A 16592-nucleotide genomic window follows, 5' to 3' on the forward strand; every position below is an offset into this window, starting at 1 on the left:
TCAAGAACATATCAAAATAACCACCCATTTGAAGAAGTTTACTTTCAACATTTTGATCTAAATCCACCACTCTTTGATTCCAAGATTATTTCTTATCTTTTGCAGTAACTTTGTCCAAGTAACTTGAGGTAGTAACCTTGTTCATAATCTTATTCAATTCATATTCATATAGCTATCTTATTTTGTGGTATAAAATTTTAACAACAAGAACATAGTTTGAATGATTTCAAACTTGTTAGCAAACTAAATAGATCCTTTTAACTTGAATTTTAAAACACTTCAAGACCTGTAATATATCATAATGATATGCTAACCTAACAAGATATAACTTGGTTTTACAAAGAACATCTTAAAAACTGAATCTACGTCGTCGGAGTGCAACCGGGGGCTGTTTTGGGTTGAATAATTAAAAACCATCTTGAACTTTGAATTGGAAGTTCATGTTCTGGAAAAATGATATTTATTATGAATATGTTAACACATAAAAATTTCATGGTTTAACTCAAAGTGTAAGTATTTTTAGAAAAATGATCATTAAATGTTGTTTTTATGATGGAAAATGATCACTTTCATAAGTTTCACCAAAGTTTGACCTATAACCTATGATTTCGAATACAAATTAAGGTATTTTCAGTTCATATTCTTAAAATTTGACTCGATCCAAGGAAGTGGCAAGTTGAACCAACAAAAATGGAGTTGTAATGAAGAAACTACGACTAAAACAAGATTGTGTATCCGAAGCTAGTTTAGCTACGAAAATATTTGGAGAAAAAGTAAATTAATCATATCTTTTCTAATTAATATGATATTTTATATATAATTACTTATGATTTGATTTTATATATTTCAGGACCACCCATAAACAACACGAGAAGATTAATCATAAGACCTCATGATTGTACGCAACACGTCATTTGACAACACGGTACTTTATGTACGCAACACGTCATTTGACAACATGGTACCATGGGTCTAGATTAATTCTGATCAATACGAATACGATGGGGTCTTTATTTATTTTATTTAAGCAACTAATTGCGGACCACTAACATCGGACTGCTAACTACGGACTAAGAAAATATTAAAAGTATTAAAAGTATATATGTAACGATTAGTTAAAAAGAAAATATGTTGATATATTATATATATGGTTAGGTTCGTGATATCTATCGGAGACCAAGTCGAATTAAATACCTTCAAGGCAAAAGTGAGTTTCATTTGCTCCCTTTTTAATTGCTTTGCAATTTATATTTTTGGGCTGAGAATACATGCGCTGTTTTTATAAATGCTTTACGAAATAGAGACAAGTAATTAAAAATGATATTATGCGGATTGATGTGCTAGGTAATTTAGTTACATGTTATAAGAGCATGTAAGCGCGAATCCTAAAGATAGATCTATCGGGCTTAACACCCTCATCCTGTAGGCTGCACTAGTCATAAGAACTAGTGGGCGGATGTTTAGTACTTCGAGGATTATTTATACACTTGCGAGTGTACATATCCATCTTTGCTAAGATGACTTATTATATTATTGTTAAGGTTGGTTACTGAGGCCTCAACATAAGCAGAACGGTTTTATACACTTGCGAGTGTACATATATTTATAAACGGAAATCTTGTGGTCTATTAATATATTGAAACGATTGTTATGATAAACCTATGAACTCACCAACCTTTTGGTTGACACTTTAAAGCATGTTTATTCTCAGGTACGAATTAAGTCTTCCGCTGTGCATTTGCTCAATATAAGGACATTACTTGGAGCCGATCATTGCAATGGGACCAAATGTTGATGACTTCGTCCAGGTGGATTAGGACGGGTCCTTTCAGACCAGGACCAAAAATACTATCAAATAAGCTTCTAGATAACGGTGCCATGTCGAATACCGACTTCCTGCCCTCTTCTCTAGCTCTCTCCATATCCGGTGGTAGTGGTGTGGGTTGCTGATAAAACAACGATGGTGCGACAGATGGTGCGGGTGGATTCACATATTCCACCCCTGGTGCAAACCCCGAAGCATAAGTCGTATAGTCAATCGGCTCATAATACGATGTAACTGGCCAATTCTGCAACATATCCTCATACTGACGTCTTCAGTTATCCCTTTCAAACACCTCTTGTTGATATCGCTCAGTCAAGTAAATCTGAGCCCTAGCTGCATCAAGAAGGGTACTCTGTTGCTCCTCCATCTGATCCCACCTTTGGTCATCTACCAGAATATACCGCCTACCTCTACTCGATCCCTCACCTTAAGGGTTAAAATTCGGATCAGCCCTATCATAGATATTATCCAATCCTCGTGCAACTCGCTCAAATGAATCCGCAGAATTATAATCTTCTTCCTCCTCAGGAAGATTATCATCCTCTACCCCAAAAGTATACCGCTCCAAATAAGTTGGGTTCTCAATTACAAAACCATTCCCTTGTCGCATAAACTCTAACCCGGGAACCTTTTCTTTCACTTTCTTAATTTCTTCTCTTTTTCCTTTGGGATTATTCGAAATCCCTCCATTCCTCTACAAAAAGAACGACAAGAACCGCATATAAGGGATCACCGCCCTTTGCTTTAATTGCTCCCGACACTCCCAAATCCATGTCATCATAACCAAACGCAACGAAGGCACCATTGAATTAGTTACCATGGCATACAATAGTGGTAACTCGTACGTCCGAACTAGCATAAGATCACTCTTTCTTTGATAGATGTTGTAATTCATCACTATTGACAATATCCTCGGAATGATTTTCAGCTTACTCCTCTCTAGATCAAAATTCTCAATATCAGGTCGGTCGACATGAAACAACGTTCTCACCACATGAATATATCTATCAGCTGGAACCTCAAACAACTCTTTGGCAGATGGATAATCGTACCCATCCTTTCCTGCAATTCTTATCCCCGAATCATATGGAAGGTCGGGATGGGCTAATTGATTAAAAGTCTCCATCCACATTGGAATCACTGAATTCCCCACTTTTCCCTCCAGAATTAAAGTTCGTGGGAAATTATCTCCTGGAATCCATTTCAAAGTTGACATCCAATTAAACACCTACGTGGGATACGTCATCTCTCACAAACAACCCAACTGTGTACTTTCAAATCCCATTTGAACTGGCTGAAGGACAGCTTCCCAACCCCAGTCTACAAACACCTGAAACACCTCATACTTTCTCCACACATTTGGAGTTATATACCTTTCACAAAAAGCGTTTCTCAAAAGTTGGTCTTTCTTCTCGGTATACAATCGGACTTTCCATTCATAGGGTAACTCACTCAACCACTTCTTATCCTGCCAATTTGGAGCTCCTCCCGGATCGCCATGACTCCTTTTTGCACTGCTCAACATTTTCTGCAATCACACAACTCAACAAGCTCGTTAGTACTTAACAATACACCTTACATGTCATTGCTCAATATTTCTCATTATAACCTTTTAGAAATACATGCAAATCCTAACCTTATGCACCACATCAACACACCAATCTTGCATACCTCATTTAACCACAAGACACTTAAGTTGACATGTTACACATTATCATCACTACTAGACAACCCTTTTCTCAAGTGAACATCACATAAACATTGTAATCATTATTTCACACAAACTATAAACTTTACAACCTAACATTATTGCATTGTCACTTAACAAACATCAAATTAAACATTAAACACTGGAAACACACATTCAAGACACAAACATTATCAATTTTTCAGTCAAATTCAACCCTAGTCAACTACTTAGAAGCAATTAACAAGTTTTAACCTAAACTTTCAAATTAATCATGCACACATACTTCATTGACATATCTAAACACAATTAACAATAGTTAGAACAAAAGCAATACTTAAACATAATTAATTCGCACTAACCCTAGCACAAGGACATGAAAATAACAAATCCCCTAAATTGAAAATCAAGAATAATGAAAAACACAAGAATGATGATTACCTTGATGTTAACACACTCGAATTGAAAGAATACTTGAAGAATTAAACCCACAAATCAAAACCCCCAAACTTAAGTTCTAGCCAAGAACACGAATTAACACCCAATTTGTATGATTTTGTAAGGATTTAGGTGTTTTTGTGAAGTGTTATGACGAATTGATGAGGTTTTGAGCTTCGATTTGGTGTTTAGATGATGAAAAATTAGGGTTTAGAGTGATGGTGTTCGTGGTTTATGGCTGCGTATGTGTTATAAATAAATAAATAATTTTTTTACTCATTTTAAACCCCAAAAACCGGCACCTGAAAAATAACAAAGGCGTAAATTACGCCAGTTTTGGCGTAAAATACGCCAATACATTTTTGGGCGTAAAAATCCGGCGTAAAATTACGCCTAACATGCAAAATTTTTCTGAATGTTCACTTTACATAGGCGTAAAATACGCCAATATTGGCGTAAATTACGCCAACACTCAGGTACAGAAAATTTTTTAACTTTTCATTTTTTTGCCTTAATTTCGCACAAAACTTCCATTTTTCTCATTCTCTTTGCACAAAACATTTTTGGGACTAAAACCTTGACCCCCTCCTACACTTTAAGCATTGCATTGTCCTCAATGCAAAAAGTTAGAGATAGTCATTCAAACCGATCCCATTTTAAACTACAAAAATGGTACTTTGCCCGGCCCGTATGTACAAAACAAATAAAAACTTACAAACTTTACAAATGTGTGGGACTTTTTTGATGGAGTCGTGCACTCGACTCCTCTTCCGGATTAGCATTCGTCCGGATCAACGGCCCCGATTTTTCGAGAGCTGAATCCATCTTCCATACGGAGCGTGATCATGTTATCTTCATCTTTAATTGTCAAAGTCCCCGTATCAAAATATAGTGACATCCTGGCGGTAACTAAAAATCCTCTTCCCAATACAATTGGAGTATTCGCATCCGGTTCACAATCCACAATGAAGAAATCTTCCTTATAACCAATACCGTGAATAATGAAAAGAACATCTTCTGCAATCCCGATTGGGTCATCGACGGTTTGGTTTCCAAATCGAATACTCGTATTAGTTCGAACCAATTCTCGGATGCCTATTGATTTTGCAATTTTTGTTGGCATCATGTTAACACTCGCACCCGAATCTAGCAACGCCCGGTAAATCTTCTTCTTTTTGAATTGACACATAACCGAAAAATCGCCCGGATCTCTATACTTAATGCGAGGTTTAAATTCGCATTTTGGTTTGGACTCACTTTTTGGTTTGGACTCAACGTATTCAACTTCAATTGTCCACCCCTCATCATCAACAAAAGATGTTTTGGTGTTGTTCATGAATCTTTCCGTGTTTTCTTTTCCCCACATACTTTCAAGTGTCTCACGAATCTCCTCTACATCCACATCCGGTTCTTGTTCTACTTCGGGTGTTTCTGTAACCGTGTTAACACAAATGGTTTCATCGTTGCTTGACTTGGAACCTAAGTGTCGATTGAGGCTAATACCCCCACACTCAACACTTTGATAGATTTCATCCATGTCTATAGTATCCGCTACCATTTATTCAATAACTACTTTATTTGTGTTAACCTCTTGTATCCCAAGCATCATACAATATCCCTCATCACATTCTCTCTCCACTATATATGCCGAAGGAAAACGTATATTTTCCGAATTACAAAATCTAAAAGTTCCGTTTCCTCCTTCAAAAGTGATAGAACTTGCACCTGGGTCGATTTTACAATCCGCAGTTGCAATGAATCTACGCCCGACTAACAATGGAACATCTTCATCCGTAGGCATATCAAAAATGGTGAATGGTACTTCAAGGAAGACACCTTTCACACTAACCATCACATCATGAAGTACACCAAGTGCCTGACACTTAGTATTGTTGCCAAGTGTGATGACCGCATCGGATTTAGTCAACGAACATAGAGAACATTTGTCATGAAATAATCGCTTGTACGTCATGTATGACATGATATTAATTGTAGACCCCGTATCAGCAATCACCTTGAATTCATGATGATCATTAGCAAAATGGGGTAAGACCCCAACGAAACTCAATTCGAACAATACTTCCCCTGGGTCTTCTTCTTGACGATGGAACTCCGGCCTTCCCTTAAAATCTTATTCCAATGACAATTTTTCATCAAACTCATCAAAACATTCATCTGAAATAACCTCAGACACCTCGTGAAGGGACCCGTCCTAATCCATCCGGACGAAGTCCATATCGATTATAAACGATTCACAACAGTTGATTACATCGCGAGGTTCTTGATCTCTATATGACACATTTTACAAACGTTGCATTCGTTTTTGAAAAGACAATCTTTCATTACATCGAAAATTGACAACATGCATACCATTTCGTAATATATCTTACTATAATTGATTTAATAATAATCTTGATGAACTCAACGACTTTAATGCAACGTCTTTTGAAATATGTCATGAATGACTCCAAGTAATATATCTATGATGAGCAAATGCACAGCGGAAGATTTCTTGCATACCTGAGAATAAACATGCTTTAAAGTGTCAACTAAAAGGTTGGTGAGTTCATTAGTTTAACATAAATAATCATTTTCATCATTTTAATAGACCACAAGATTTTCATTTCTCATAAATATACGTCCCATGCATAGAGACAAAAATATCATTCATATGGATTGAACACCTGGTAACTGACATTCACAATATACATATAAGAATATCCCCATCATTCCGGGATCCTCATTCGGACATGATATAAATTTCGAAGTACTAAAGCATCCGGTACTTTGGATGGGGCTTGTTGGGCCCGATAGATCTATCTTTAGAGTTTGTGTCAATTAGAGTGTCTGTTCCCTAATTCTTAGATTACCAGACTTAATAAAAAGGGGCATATTCGATTTCAATAATTCAACCATAGAGTGTAGTTTCGATTACTTGTATCTATTTCGTAAAACAGTTATAAAAATAGCGCATATATTCTCAGTCCCAAAAATATATATAAAAGGGGAGTAATGAAAACTCACCATACTGTATTTTGTAGTAAAAATACATATGACAACATTGAACAACTGAACAATGCAGGGTTGGCCTCGAATTCACGAACCTATATAATTTATATACATTAACACATATACTTGTAATCGAGCAACTAAATTTACATATTATTAGTGCTATAAATGTTATTTTAATAATTTTTATGTTTCATCAATAAGTAATTTAAATATTTCTATTTTATGTACATTAACTAAATATTTAGTATTTATTATAAACGTTAGTATATATATGTTATATGTATTAACTATAGTGTTGTATAGTTAAAAATCATTTGATAAAATAATATTAATAATAATAACTAAAAAGTTGTATTATTTTACTAGGATAGGTTTTGCTATTGCTAGAGGTGTGGGGGCCCAGATTGTCTCTAGGCTCCCCACTAATTTTTTGTAAGTTTTAATACTTTTAAGTTTATTATTATAATAATAATAATAATAATAATAATAATAATAATAATAATAATAATAATAATAATAATAATAATAATAATAATAATAATAATAATAATGAATATTTATAAACAAGGAAGACTACCTTAATGAGCTCTAAAAAAAAATGCACGAAGTCGGACTCGAACCCGAGACCTCACGTTAACCATAGTACACGCCTAACCACTACACTGCTTGCTACTTCTTTGATTTATCTACTACACTTTTAAGAACAATCTCAGCCCAACAAAAAAGGGCAGTCCAACAGCAAAAAGAAATAATTAATTTGCAGCAGCCTTGGTTCGAACTCAAGACCTCTCGTTCCTCAACACAACTCCTAACCATTGATCTGTTAAACTAATCTTGTAGTATTTCGCGTTCTTAATCATTTAACCTATACTACGTGTTTATCATTTTTCCTAGTATCACTATCACCATATTATCATCAATCTCATCATTTTTATCATCACCATAATCATGTTATCATCATCTCTATCTCGCTAGTCATCATATCGATCACCACTTCCTTTCATCTTCTCATCATAGTTACTCATCATCATTATAATAATAAGTGTAACTCATAAGTTATGGTTTAATGTATGCTACCTTAGTTTTAGAGAACGATAAAGGATCGAGATAAGGGTGTTTCTGGCTCCAATTTATCAACAGAAATAGAAGCAGTTAGCATAATGAATCAAATGGTAGCAGCCTGTCAGCGTGAATATCCAACCCACAGTTCAGGCCCATGATTCACCTCAGCCCAAATGAAACACTGCAGCCCAGCAATTGAATTTCCAAGCCCAATATTTAACAGAATAAGTTTAAGGAAAAATTGTCGAATAGCAGATACACAAAAACATTCGCATACCTTCATCATGATTTCATCATGCTCACTTCATTATCCATTATCCCTTATTAAACAAAGAACTAGTGGACACTTTGATTATTCAATCAGAAAGAAAATATGGCATGCGAATAACAACAAGTGAGGTTTTCTTTGTGTTAGAGTTTGTCGGCCATAGAAAAAAATAACACTTTAATAGCTGTAAGATGTGGTTGGTTCGTACAAGAAAATAAACAGAAAAGAGCTGCTGTAAAAGCGACTTGTAGGTGAATTTTTGTGGTGATATTGGACGTAACAGAAACAGGAAAATAATGGATGCATGTGGTTTCGTTAGTTGCAGTTTGTAACTCAGAAGTGGTAACAAGTTAATATCAAAGGTATCAGTTTTTATGGGTGTTGTCTTGAGTGGCTTAGATGGAGGTTTTCAAGCTGAAACATAACCAAGTGTAGTAGTAGTATGACAAAGGTATTGATGGGTTTAAGGTGGTCTAGTCAATGACAAACAGTTTCAATTGTTGATGATGGAATCCGAACAAAACAGTAGCAGTAGAATAGCAATGGTTTTCGATGGTTTAAGTGAGATGATAGTGGTTATTTGGTTGGCTTTCAATGATGGATGTAGAAGTATCAATCGAAGGTTGTTGGTATGGTGATGGGTGATGTTTATTAACGTGGTGATGGTTTTTGATGTTACAACCAAAATAGTCACGGTTTACCGGAACTTGCAGCTGAAATAGCATGATCTCGGGTAGAAACATAAGATAAAAGTAGCAGCAGTAACAAGCAGCAGCAGTCATTCTAGCAGGTGGAGATTGTTCGTGTATTGTGAAAATAATGATAGATGATGATAAAGTTGTATGAATATATATATATATATATATATATATATATATATATATATATATATATATATATATATATATATATATATATATATATATATATATATATATATATATATATATATATATAAAGATGATGGATGTGGGTGATGTGATTCCAAATCAAAAAGAAAACAACAAAAGTGGTGTTTTTTTAAAATAAATAGAAATCGGCAATATAGATATCGATGCATGTATATTTTTCTAAGGTGGGGTTTGGGTGGTAAACAAATTCAAAAGAAGAAAACTAAATTATGGCGATGATGATGGTTGTAAGGACTAATCAATACTATGTGCATGTATGTATGTGTTACTTTGTTGCGTGGGAACAAAAACAATCAACATCAAAGTTTAATAAATTAATTCATGATCCAACATGCATAACATAAGCCACTGGTCTCACATTTGTATCTTATATTGACACTATTGTTTTTACATATCATGGATATCACAAAAGTTTAACTAAATCAATGACGTTGATTATAAATTAGTTTAAGCGTATAACCTAATTACGGATCATCGTTCTATTTTTAATATCACACAAGTTCCTTTTTAACTCGTTTAATATCGATCGAATAATAAATGGGTGTTACGTTCGTTTACTAAATAAATTCGAAATCACATATACATATTTAATATAATTCAATTATATATGCTGATATATTTTAAATAATAATTATTATAATAACATATTTTATTTTATTTTACATAATAAATTCTAATAATTAAATCATATAATATTGCCAATGATATATCAAATTATATATTCATATATTTAAATATATATGTATCTATTTACAAATAGTTGTTCGTGAATCATCGAAAACAGTCGAAGGTCAATTGAATATATGAACATCGTTCCAAAATTTTAAGACTCTAACATTGCAGACTTTGCTTATCGTGTCGAAACCATATAAAGATTAAGTTTAAATTTGGTTGGAAATTCCCGAGTCATCACACCTCGTCCTCTGGCGCATCATAAAATCGCCCATCATCATCCCAAACGTCACAATTGGGCATCCGACTAATAGTAACATTTTGATCAAGCCACGCATCAATGTTCTCTTTACTAACATCATTCTTTGATTCGTTCACCTGAATTGTTCTAAGTTGATGAACCTTCATGGGTTCAAACCGAATTTTTTCAACTACCCTAGCATCACCAAGCGACAAACCGGAAGCAATTTTCAATCGTTGCCCATTAACTAAGAACGGCTCCCCACCTTTCGGATCTTTTATTTCAATTGCCCCATACGGAGTAAGCTTAGTAACCACAAAGGGCCCGTTCCACTTACTTCTCAACTTACCCGCAAATAACTTTAGCCTTGAATTAAACAACCACACACTTTGCCCCACTTCAAACATCCACCTTACGATTTGCTTATCATGAAACGCTTTCGTTTTCTCTTTGTAAATTTTTGAACTTTCATAAGCATCGCGTCTTAACTCATCCAGCGCCGATAGGTCTAACTTTCTTGCTTTTCCTGCCTCATCCATGTTCATGTTCACCTGTTTAATAGCCCATTCTGCACGATGCTCAATTTCCGGTAAGCCCAAAGCGCATCGTCTAGTCTTAAAGACCAATCTTTGCGATTAGGATTTACAGTTTTTTCTAAAATCCTTTTTAATTCCCTATTAGATACTTCCACTTGCCTACTTGTTTGGGGATGGTAAGGCGTAGCAATTCGGTGATTTACCCCATAATCCCATAATAGTTTAGCAAAATGCGAGTTCTTAAAGTGCGAACCCCCGTCACTAATTATGGCCTTAGGTACACCATGACGACAAAAAATATTTTTCTTAACAAACTTTAGGACAACTTTGTGGTCATTGGTCTGAGTAGCCTCAGCCTCCACCCACTTGGAGACATAATCAACGGCTACTAGTATATACTCAAATCCAAAAGAATGTGGAAAGGGTCCCATAAAATCTATGCCCCAAACATCAAAGATTTCACAAACCAAAATTGGGTTCATGGGCATTTCATTACGCTTATAGATTCCCCCCATCCTTTGACACCTAGCACAATTTTTCACATACTCACACGAGTCTTTAAAAATAGTAGGCCAAAAGAAACCTGAGTCGAGTACTTTGTACCCGATTTTCTTGACTCCGTAATGTCCTCCACATGCAAAAGTATGACAATGAGATAGAATGTCCTTATGCTCATCTTCTGCCACACATCTTCTTATGATTTAGTCGGGTCCAATTCGGTAAAGAATCAGGTCCTCCCAAATATAATGCTTAACCTGCGATAAAAAGTAATCCCTCTTGTGCTTGTTCCAATGCTCCAGTATCTTGTTTGTCACCAAATAATTAACAATATGTGTGAACCAAGGTACTTGCACAACACTAAACAAACACTCGTCCGGGAAATTTTCCTGGATTGGTTTAGCAGGGTCAAACGGTGGCGGGGGTATCCTAGATAAATGGTCAACTACCACATTCTCAATACCCTTTTTATCCCTTATTTCCAAATCAAACTCTTGTAACAATAAGATCCACCTAATCAATCTGGGCTTAGACTCTTTCTTATCAAGCAAGTGCCTTAGGGCACTATGGTTCGAAAAGACAACTACCTTAGACCCCCAAAAGTATGATCTAAATTTGTCAAAGGCAAACACGACTGCTAATAATTCTTTCTCGGTTGTGGTATAGTTCACTTGGGCATCTGAGAATGTCTTACTAGCATAATAGATAACAACCGGTTTCCTATCAACTCTTTGACCCAAAACAGCCCCAGCCGCAAAATCACTAGCGTCGCACATAATTTCAAATGGTTTGGTCCAATCGGGTCACTGCAAAATGGGTGCTTCGGTCAACTTACGCTTAAGGGTGTTAAAGGCCTCCTTACATTGGTCATCAAAGTCAAAAGGTGCGTCTTTTAATAACAAATTACACAATGGTTTAGAAATAACGCTAAAATCTTTGATAAACCTACGGTAGAATCCTGCATGTCCTAAAACGATCTTACCCCCTTAACATTAGTTGGTGGAGGTAATGTGGCAATAAGTTGAACTTTTGCTCTATCGACTTCGAATCCCCGTTCAGACACAATGTGTCCCAAAACCACCCATTCCCTTACCATAAAGTGGCTCTTTTCCCAACTAAGGACAAGGTTGGTCTCGGTACACCTCTTTAAAACTTTTTCCAACATACTCAAACACGACTCAAAAGACTTGCCAAATATTGAAAAATCATCCATGAAGATTTCTAAAGACTCGCCTATTAACTCTGAGAAAATACTCATCATACACCTTTGAAAAGTAGCAGGTGCATTACATAAACCAAAAGGCATTCGTCTAAAGGCATAAGTTCCATAAGGACAAGTAAAAGTCATTTTTTCTTGGTCATTAGGGTGAATAGGTATTTGATTATATCCCGAATACCCATCTAAGAAACAATAAAATTTCTGACCTGACAACTTTTTGATGATTTGATCAATAAAAGGCAAGGGAAAGTGATCATTTGAAGTTGCAGCATTCAACTTCCTGTAGTCAATACATACCCGCCAACCCGTCACGGGACGGGATGTGATCTTTTCACCTTCCTCCGTTTCCATTACCGTTATCCCAGCTTTCTTTGGTACTGTTTGCGTGGGGCTTACCCACCGACTATCTGAAATAGGGAAAATAATCCCTGCATCTAACCACTTGAGAACTTCCTTCTTTACAACTTCCTGCATATTCGGGTTTAACCAGCGTTGCGTATCATGAGCAGGTTTAACCTTCGGATCTGTAACTATCCTATGCATACACACCGAGGGACTTATCCCTTTCAAATCAGCTATCGTCCACCCTACTGCAGCCTTGTACTTATGAAGCACTTCCATCAAAGCTTTTTCCTGCACACCTGTCAAATTTGAAGCAATAATAACTGGCAAAGTGCCGTCAGTACCTAAAAATGCATACTTCAAATGAGACGGTAAGGGTTTTAACTCAAGAGTCGGTGGTGACTCTAGTGAAGGTCTCGTATTAGTATCAATGGATTTAGGTAATGGCTCATATTTATGAGTCCATGGTGGCAACCTAGCATCCATTGTACTTGCTACTGCTAGTTCTTCTGCCTTGACCTCTTCACACTCAACATCCTCTTCATTACTCAAGCAAAATATTTCTACTGGGTCGTTGGTTATTAGGTGAGAGGTATGCTTTTCCACTAATTCATCAATCACATCTATCCGATAGCATTCATGGACATCTGGTGTATGAAGAGAATTAAAGATATTAATTCTCATCTTGCGATTCCCAAAAGATATGTCCATCGCACCCGTTCGACAATTAATGTGAGCATTAATGGTGGCCAAAAACGGGCGTCCCAAGATTATACTGGGTTAGGCATCTCTATTCCTAGGTTCAATGTCCATAACAACAAAGTCAACCGGGTAATAGAAATCTTCTACCTTTACTATCACATCTTCTAATATCCCCCTAGGCGTTTTGATTGACTGGTCTGCTAGTTGAATAATTATGTTGGTTCTTTTCATTAAATCCAATTCAAATCGGTCAACTAGACAAAAAGGTAAAATATTAATGCTAGCTCCTAAGTCCAATAACGCCTTTTTCACATTCACGTTTCCTATAGTCACAGCTATCAACAGGGTCCCTGGGTCCTTAAACTTAGGTGGAAGTGTACCCGAAACAACCGCACTTAAGTGCTCGGTTAGCTCCACCTTTTTGGGTAAAGTCGCCCTTTGCTTCCTCTTTTGAGTGCAAAGGTCCTTTAAAAATTTAGCATAAGACGGGACTTGCCTAATAGCATCGAGAATGGGTAAATTTATCTTAACCTGCTTAAACGTTTCCCACATGTCCTCTGGTTGTGGTCCCTTTTTCCCATAAGGGAATTGGTTTGGGGACTCTAAAGCCTTGGGAAATGGAACGGTTTTTGATTCCGCCTCCACTTTCCCAGCCTCATTAACGATTGGTTCGGTCTTTTTCACCCCTCCCCATGATTATCATTTTCACTTACCTCTTCCTCATCAAGAACAATAGGAGACTTACTTGACTCTTATTGCACTACCTCTTTTTCACCAACCTTATTGTCATACTTCTTTCCGCTTCTCAAGGTACCTACCATGTTAACGCTATGCCCTTTTCCTTGATCCTTATGATTTGGATTTAGAACCGTGTAGCTTGCAATTGTACCTGGTTCCCTATTTCCCTTACTTTCCGCTACATTACTAATCTCCTTAGCCAATGCACCAATCGACTTATTTTGCACTTCTATCATTTTTCGCATTTCGGAGATGAATGCATCAATCTTAGCATCCGAACTAGATGGTTGATTGGTTGAAGTACTATTTTGATTTTGGTTTGGGTTCTGGCCTTGATTTTGGTAATTGTTTTGGTTTTGGTTTCGGTTGTTTGGATAAGGATTTTGATAGTTTCTTTGGTAGTTACCTTAGTTCTGAAAATTACCCTGGTTTTGAAAGTTGTTTGGTGGTCTAAGTTGGTTCCCTTGGTTAGCATTCAGCGCGTTGTTATTGCTCCAACTGAAATTAGGATGATTTCTCCAACCCGGATTATACATGTTGGAGTATGGATCATATCTCCGTCCCTGAGCCTCGTTAACTTGTTCTTCCACTATGTGCTGATTTACCGGTGGAATCCGATTTTGACATCCATATGAAAAGTGAGAAGGATCTCCACAAATCTCACATACTTCCTGAACCTGTGAAACATTACAAGCAAGACCCTAATTTGGGTTGTTAAATATAATCATTTTCAAATCATCAAATTAGGTAAAAGCAAGACCCTAATTCACTCGGGAGGTACTAGGTTGTTTACGATCAACCGAAGCTTGGGTTTTTGAACCCTTGCTTAACTGTTCGAAGAACGCCCATTCATCATCACTAGACCGAGTTAAGAATGCCCCACCTCTAGCCGCTAAAAGAAACTGCCTGTTTTGGGAATCTAAACTGTCATAGAAAACTTTAACCAATTCCCACTTGGGTATCTCATGGTGTGGACATGCCCTAAGTAACTCCTTCAGACGTTCATACGCTTCATGAAATAATTCACCCGGTAATTGTTTAAAAGATTTTATTTGCGGACGCATGTCTGAAGTTTTACTTATGGGGTAAAATTCTTCTAAAAATCGTTTTTTCATCTCCGCCCAAGTATTAATACTCCGGGCGGGCAAGGAGAGAAACCATCTTTTTGCCTTATCCTTAAGTGAATAAGGAAATAATCGAAGACGTACCTCATCATCAGTGAAACCGTTTACCTGATTAGTAGCACATATCCCATTAAATTCAGTGATGTGTTCATATGGCTTCTCATTAGCCATACCTCGGTAGGTTGGCAAAATCGAAATAAGTTGAGGTCGGACCTCAAATCGTCGGTTGTTTCCTCCTGCTGGTGCAGGATAAACAATGGGTGAATGATCCTCAAAATCACCCGGTTGGTAGTAGGTGTCTACTCCTCTTGGTTGTTCGGCCATCTCGTCTCGTTGATCAAAAACTTCCTCTTCAGTGTCAGACTCTGATTTAGGAGAGTTCGGTGGAACAATCGGATGTGTCTCTAACTGTGGTTGCGTGGACGCTGAAGCTACTGTCGAACCCTTTAAGATTCTTGTAGCTTTTCGATTAGCTTTTGCAGATTTCTCGATTTCCGGGTCTAAAGGCTTAAGATTTTGATCTCTCGAACTCCGAGTTTGCATACACTAACCTGCACTTCAACAAAAACAAGAATACCGAGCGTAAAACTGACAAACACAAAAATAAACAAAACACTATTTTTGGATTTTTATTGATTTTATAATTTTTATGATTTTTCTAATTTAACACGAAAGCAATAAAATAAGAGCTTGCAATCAAGCGCACACTTCCCCGGCAGCGGCGCCAAAATTTGATCGATGTTGAAGGGTCAATCAAAAATAGCCTAATTACTCTAACTTAGCTAGGTTAAGCAGGATTCGTTCCACGGGAAGTTATGGTTAACTAGCAAGCAATTTCAGGATTTTGTTGTTTGCGATTAACTAAGATTAACTAAAGTAAAGACTAGAGTACAACTACTGAGCAAATGTAAACTTTAAATATTTAAAAACATAAATAGTGAGCTAAACGAGAAAGTTGTAATCAATTGATTAAGAGCCTTTATCCCTTCACAATCCCAATCTAACATGCATTCATTCAAACAAGTATTATGCTTATCAAATATTGATCAAATCTCATAGACAAAATTTCTTAGGCTTATTAATTCTAACTATCTTGAGATTGAATCATGCAACCTAGACACTTTGTCTTTATCCTTAATCTAATTAACACTAAGTGGATTAAGAACAAAATGTTAAATCCCTATAACTCAACTTGCAACAATCACAATCAATAATACTTGCATTAATCAATAAACAATAGGTTCATAACATCACAATTCAAAAGACATAAGTTTCATAACATTACAAACCACATAAACTTGAATGAAAGAATACATG

The 16592-nt window shown here is 36.3% G+C and overlaps 2 protein-coding genes across 2 annotated transcripts; both read right to left on the bottom strand.

Moving 5' to 3' along the window:
* Positions 1-12117: 12117 nt before the first annotated feature.
* Positions 12118-13422, bottom strand: LOC139868072 (uncharacterized). The gene is made up of 2 exons (XM_071856409.1): positions 12576-13422; positions 12118-12302 (listed from the first exon to the last, which is right to left on the bottom strand). Exons 1-2 carry the CDS (start codon positions 13420-13422, stop codon positions 12118-12120), a joined length of 1032 nt encoding a protein of 343 aa, XP_071712510.1.
* Positions 13423-13491: 69 nt separating this feature from the next.
* LOC139868073 (uncharacterized) lies at positions 13492-14387 on the bottom strand. Its single transcript, XM_071856410.1, has 2 exons — positions 14178-14387; positions 13492-14088 (listed from the first exon to the last, which is right to left on the bottom strand). The coding sequence occupies exons 1-2, from the start codon at positions 14385-14387 to the stop codon at positions 13492-13494; spliced, it is 807 nt and encodes a 268-aa protein (XP_071712511.1).
* Between the last annotated feature and the right edge of the window lie 2205 nt (positions 14388-16592).

This window comes from Rutidosis leptorrhynchoides, chromosome 9 (genome assembly GCF_046630445.1).
Source record: "Rutidosis leptorrhynchoides isolate AG116_Rl617_1_P2 chromosome 9, CSIRO_AGI_Rlap_v1, whole genome shotgun sequence".
Lineage (NCBI taxonomy): Eukaryota > Viridiplantae > Streptophyta > Magnoliopsida > Asterales > Asteraceae > Rutidosis > Rutidosis leptorrhynchoides.

Bases quoted from the DNA above. Each gene is read 5' to 3' on its own strand.
- LOC139868073 (XM_071856410.1), bottom strand. From the start codon at position 14,387: ATGATAGAAGTGCAAAATAAGTCGATTGGTGCATTGGCTAAGGAGATT. The intron at 14,089-14,177 runs GTAGTGCAATAA...GGGGTGAAAAAG, and splicing joins ATAAGGTTGGTGAAAAAGAG to ACCGAACCAATCGTTAATGA.
- LOC139868072 (XM_071856409.1), bottom strand. From the start codon at position 13,422: ATGGACATATCTTTTGGGAATCGCAAGATGAGAATTAATATCTTTAAT. The intron at 12,303-12,575 runs GTCAGAAATTTT...TGTTGGAAAAAG, and splicing joins AATCATCAAAAAGTTGTCAG to TTTTAAAGAGGTGTACCGAG.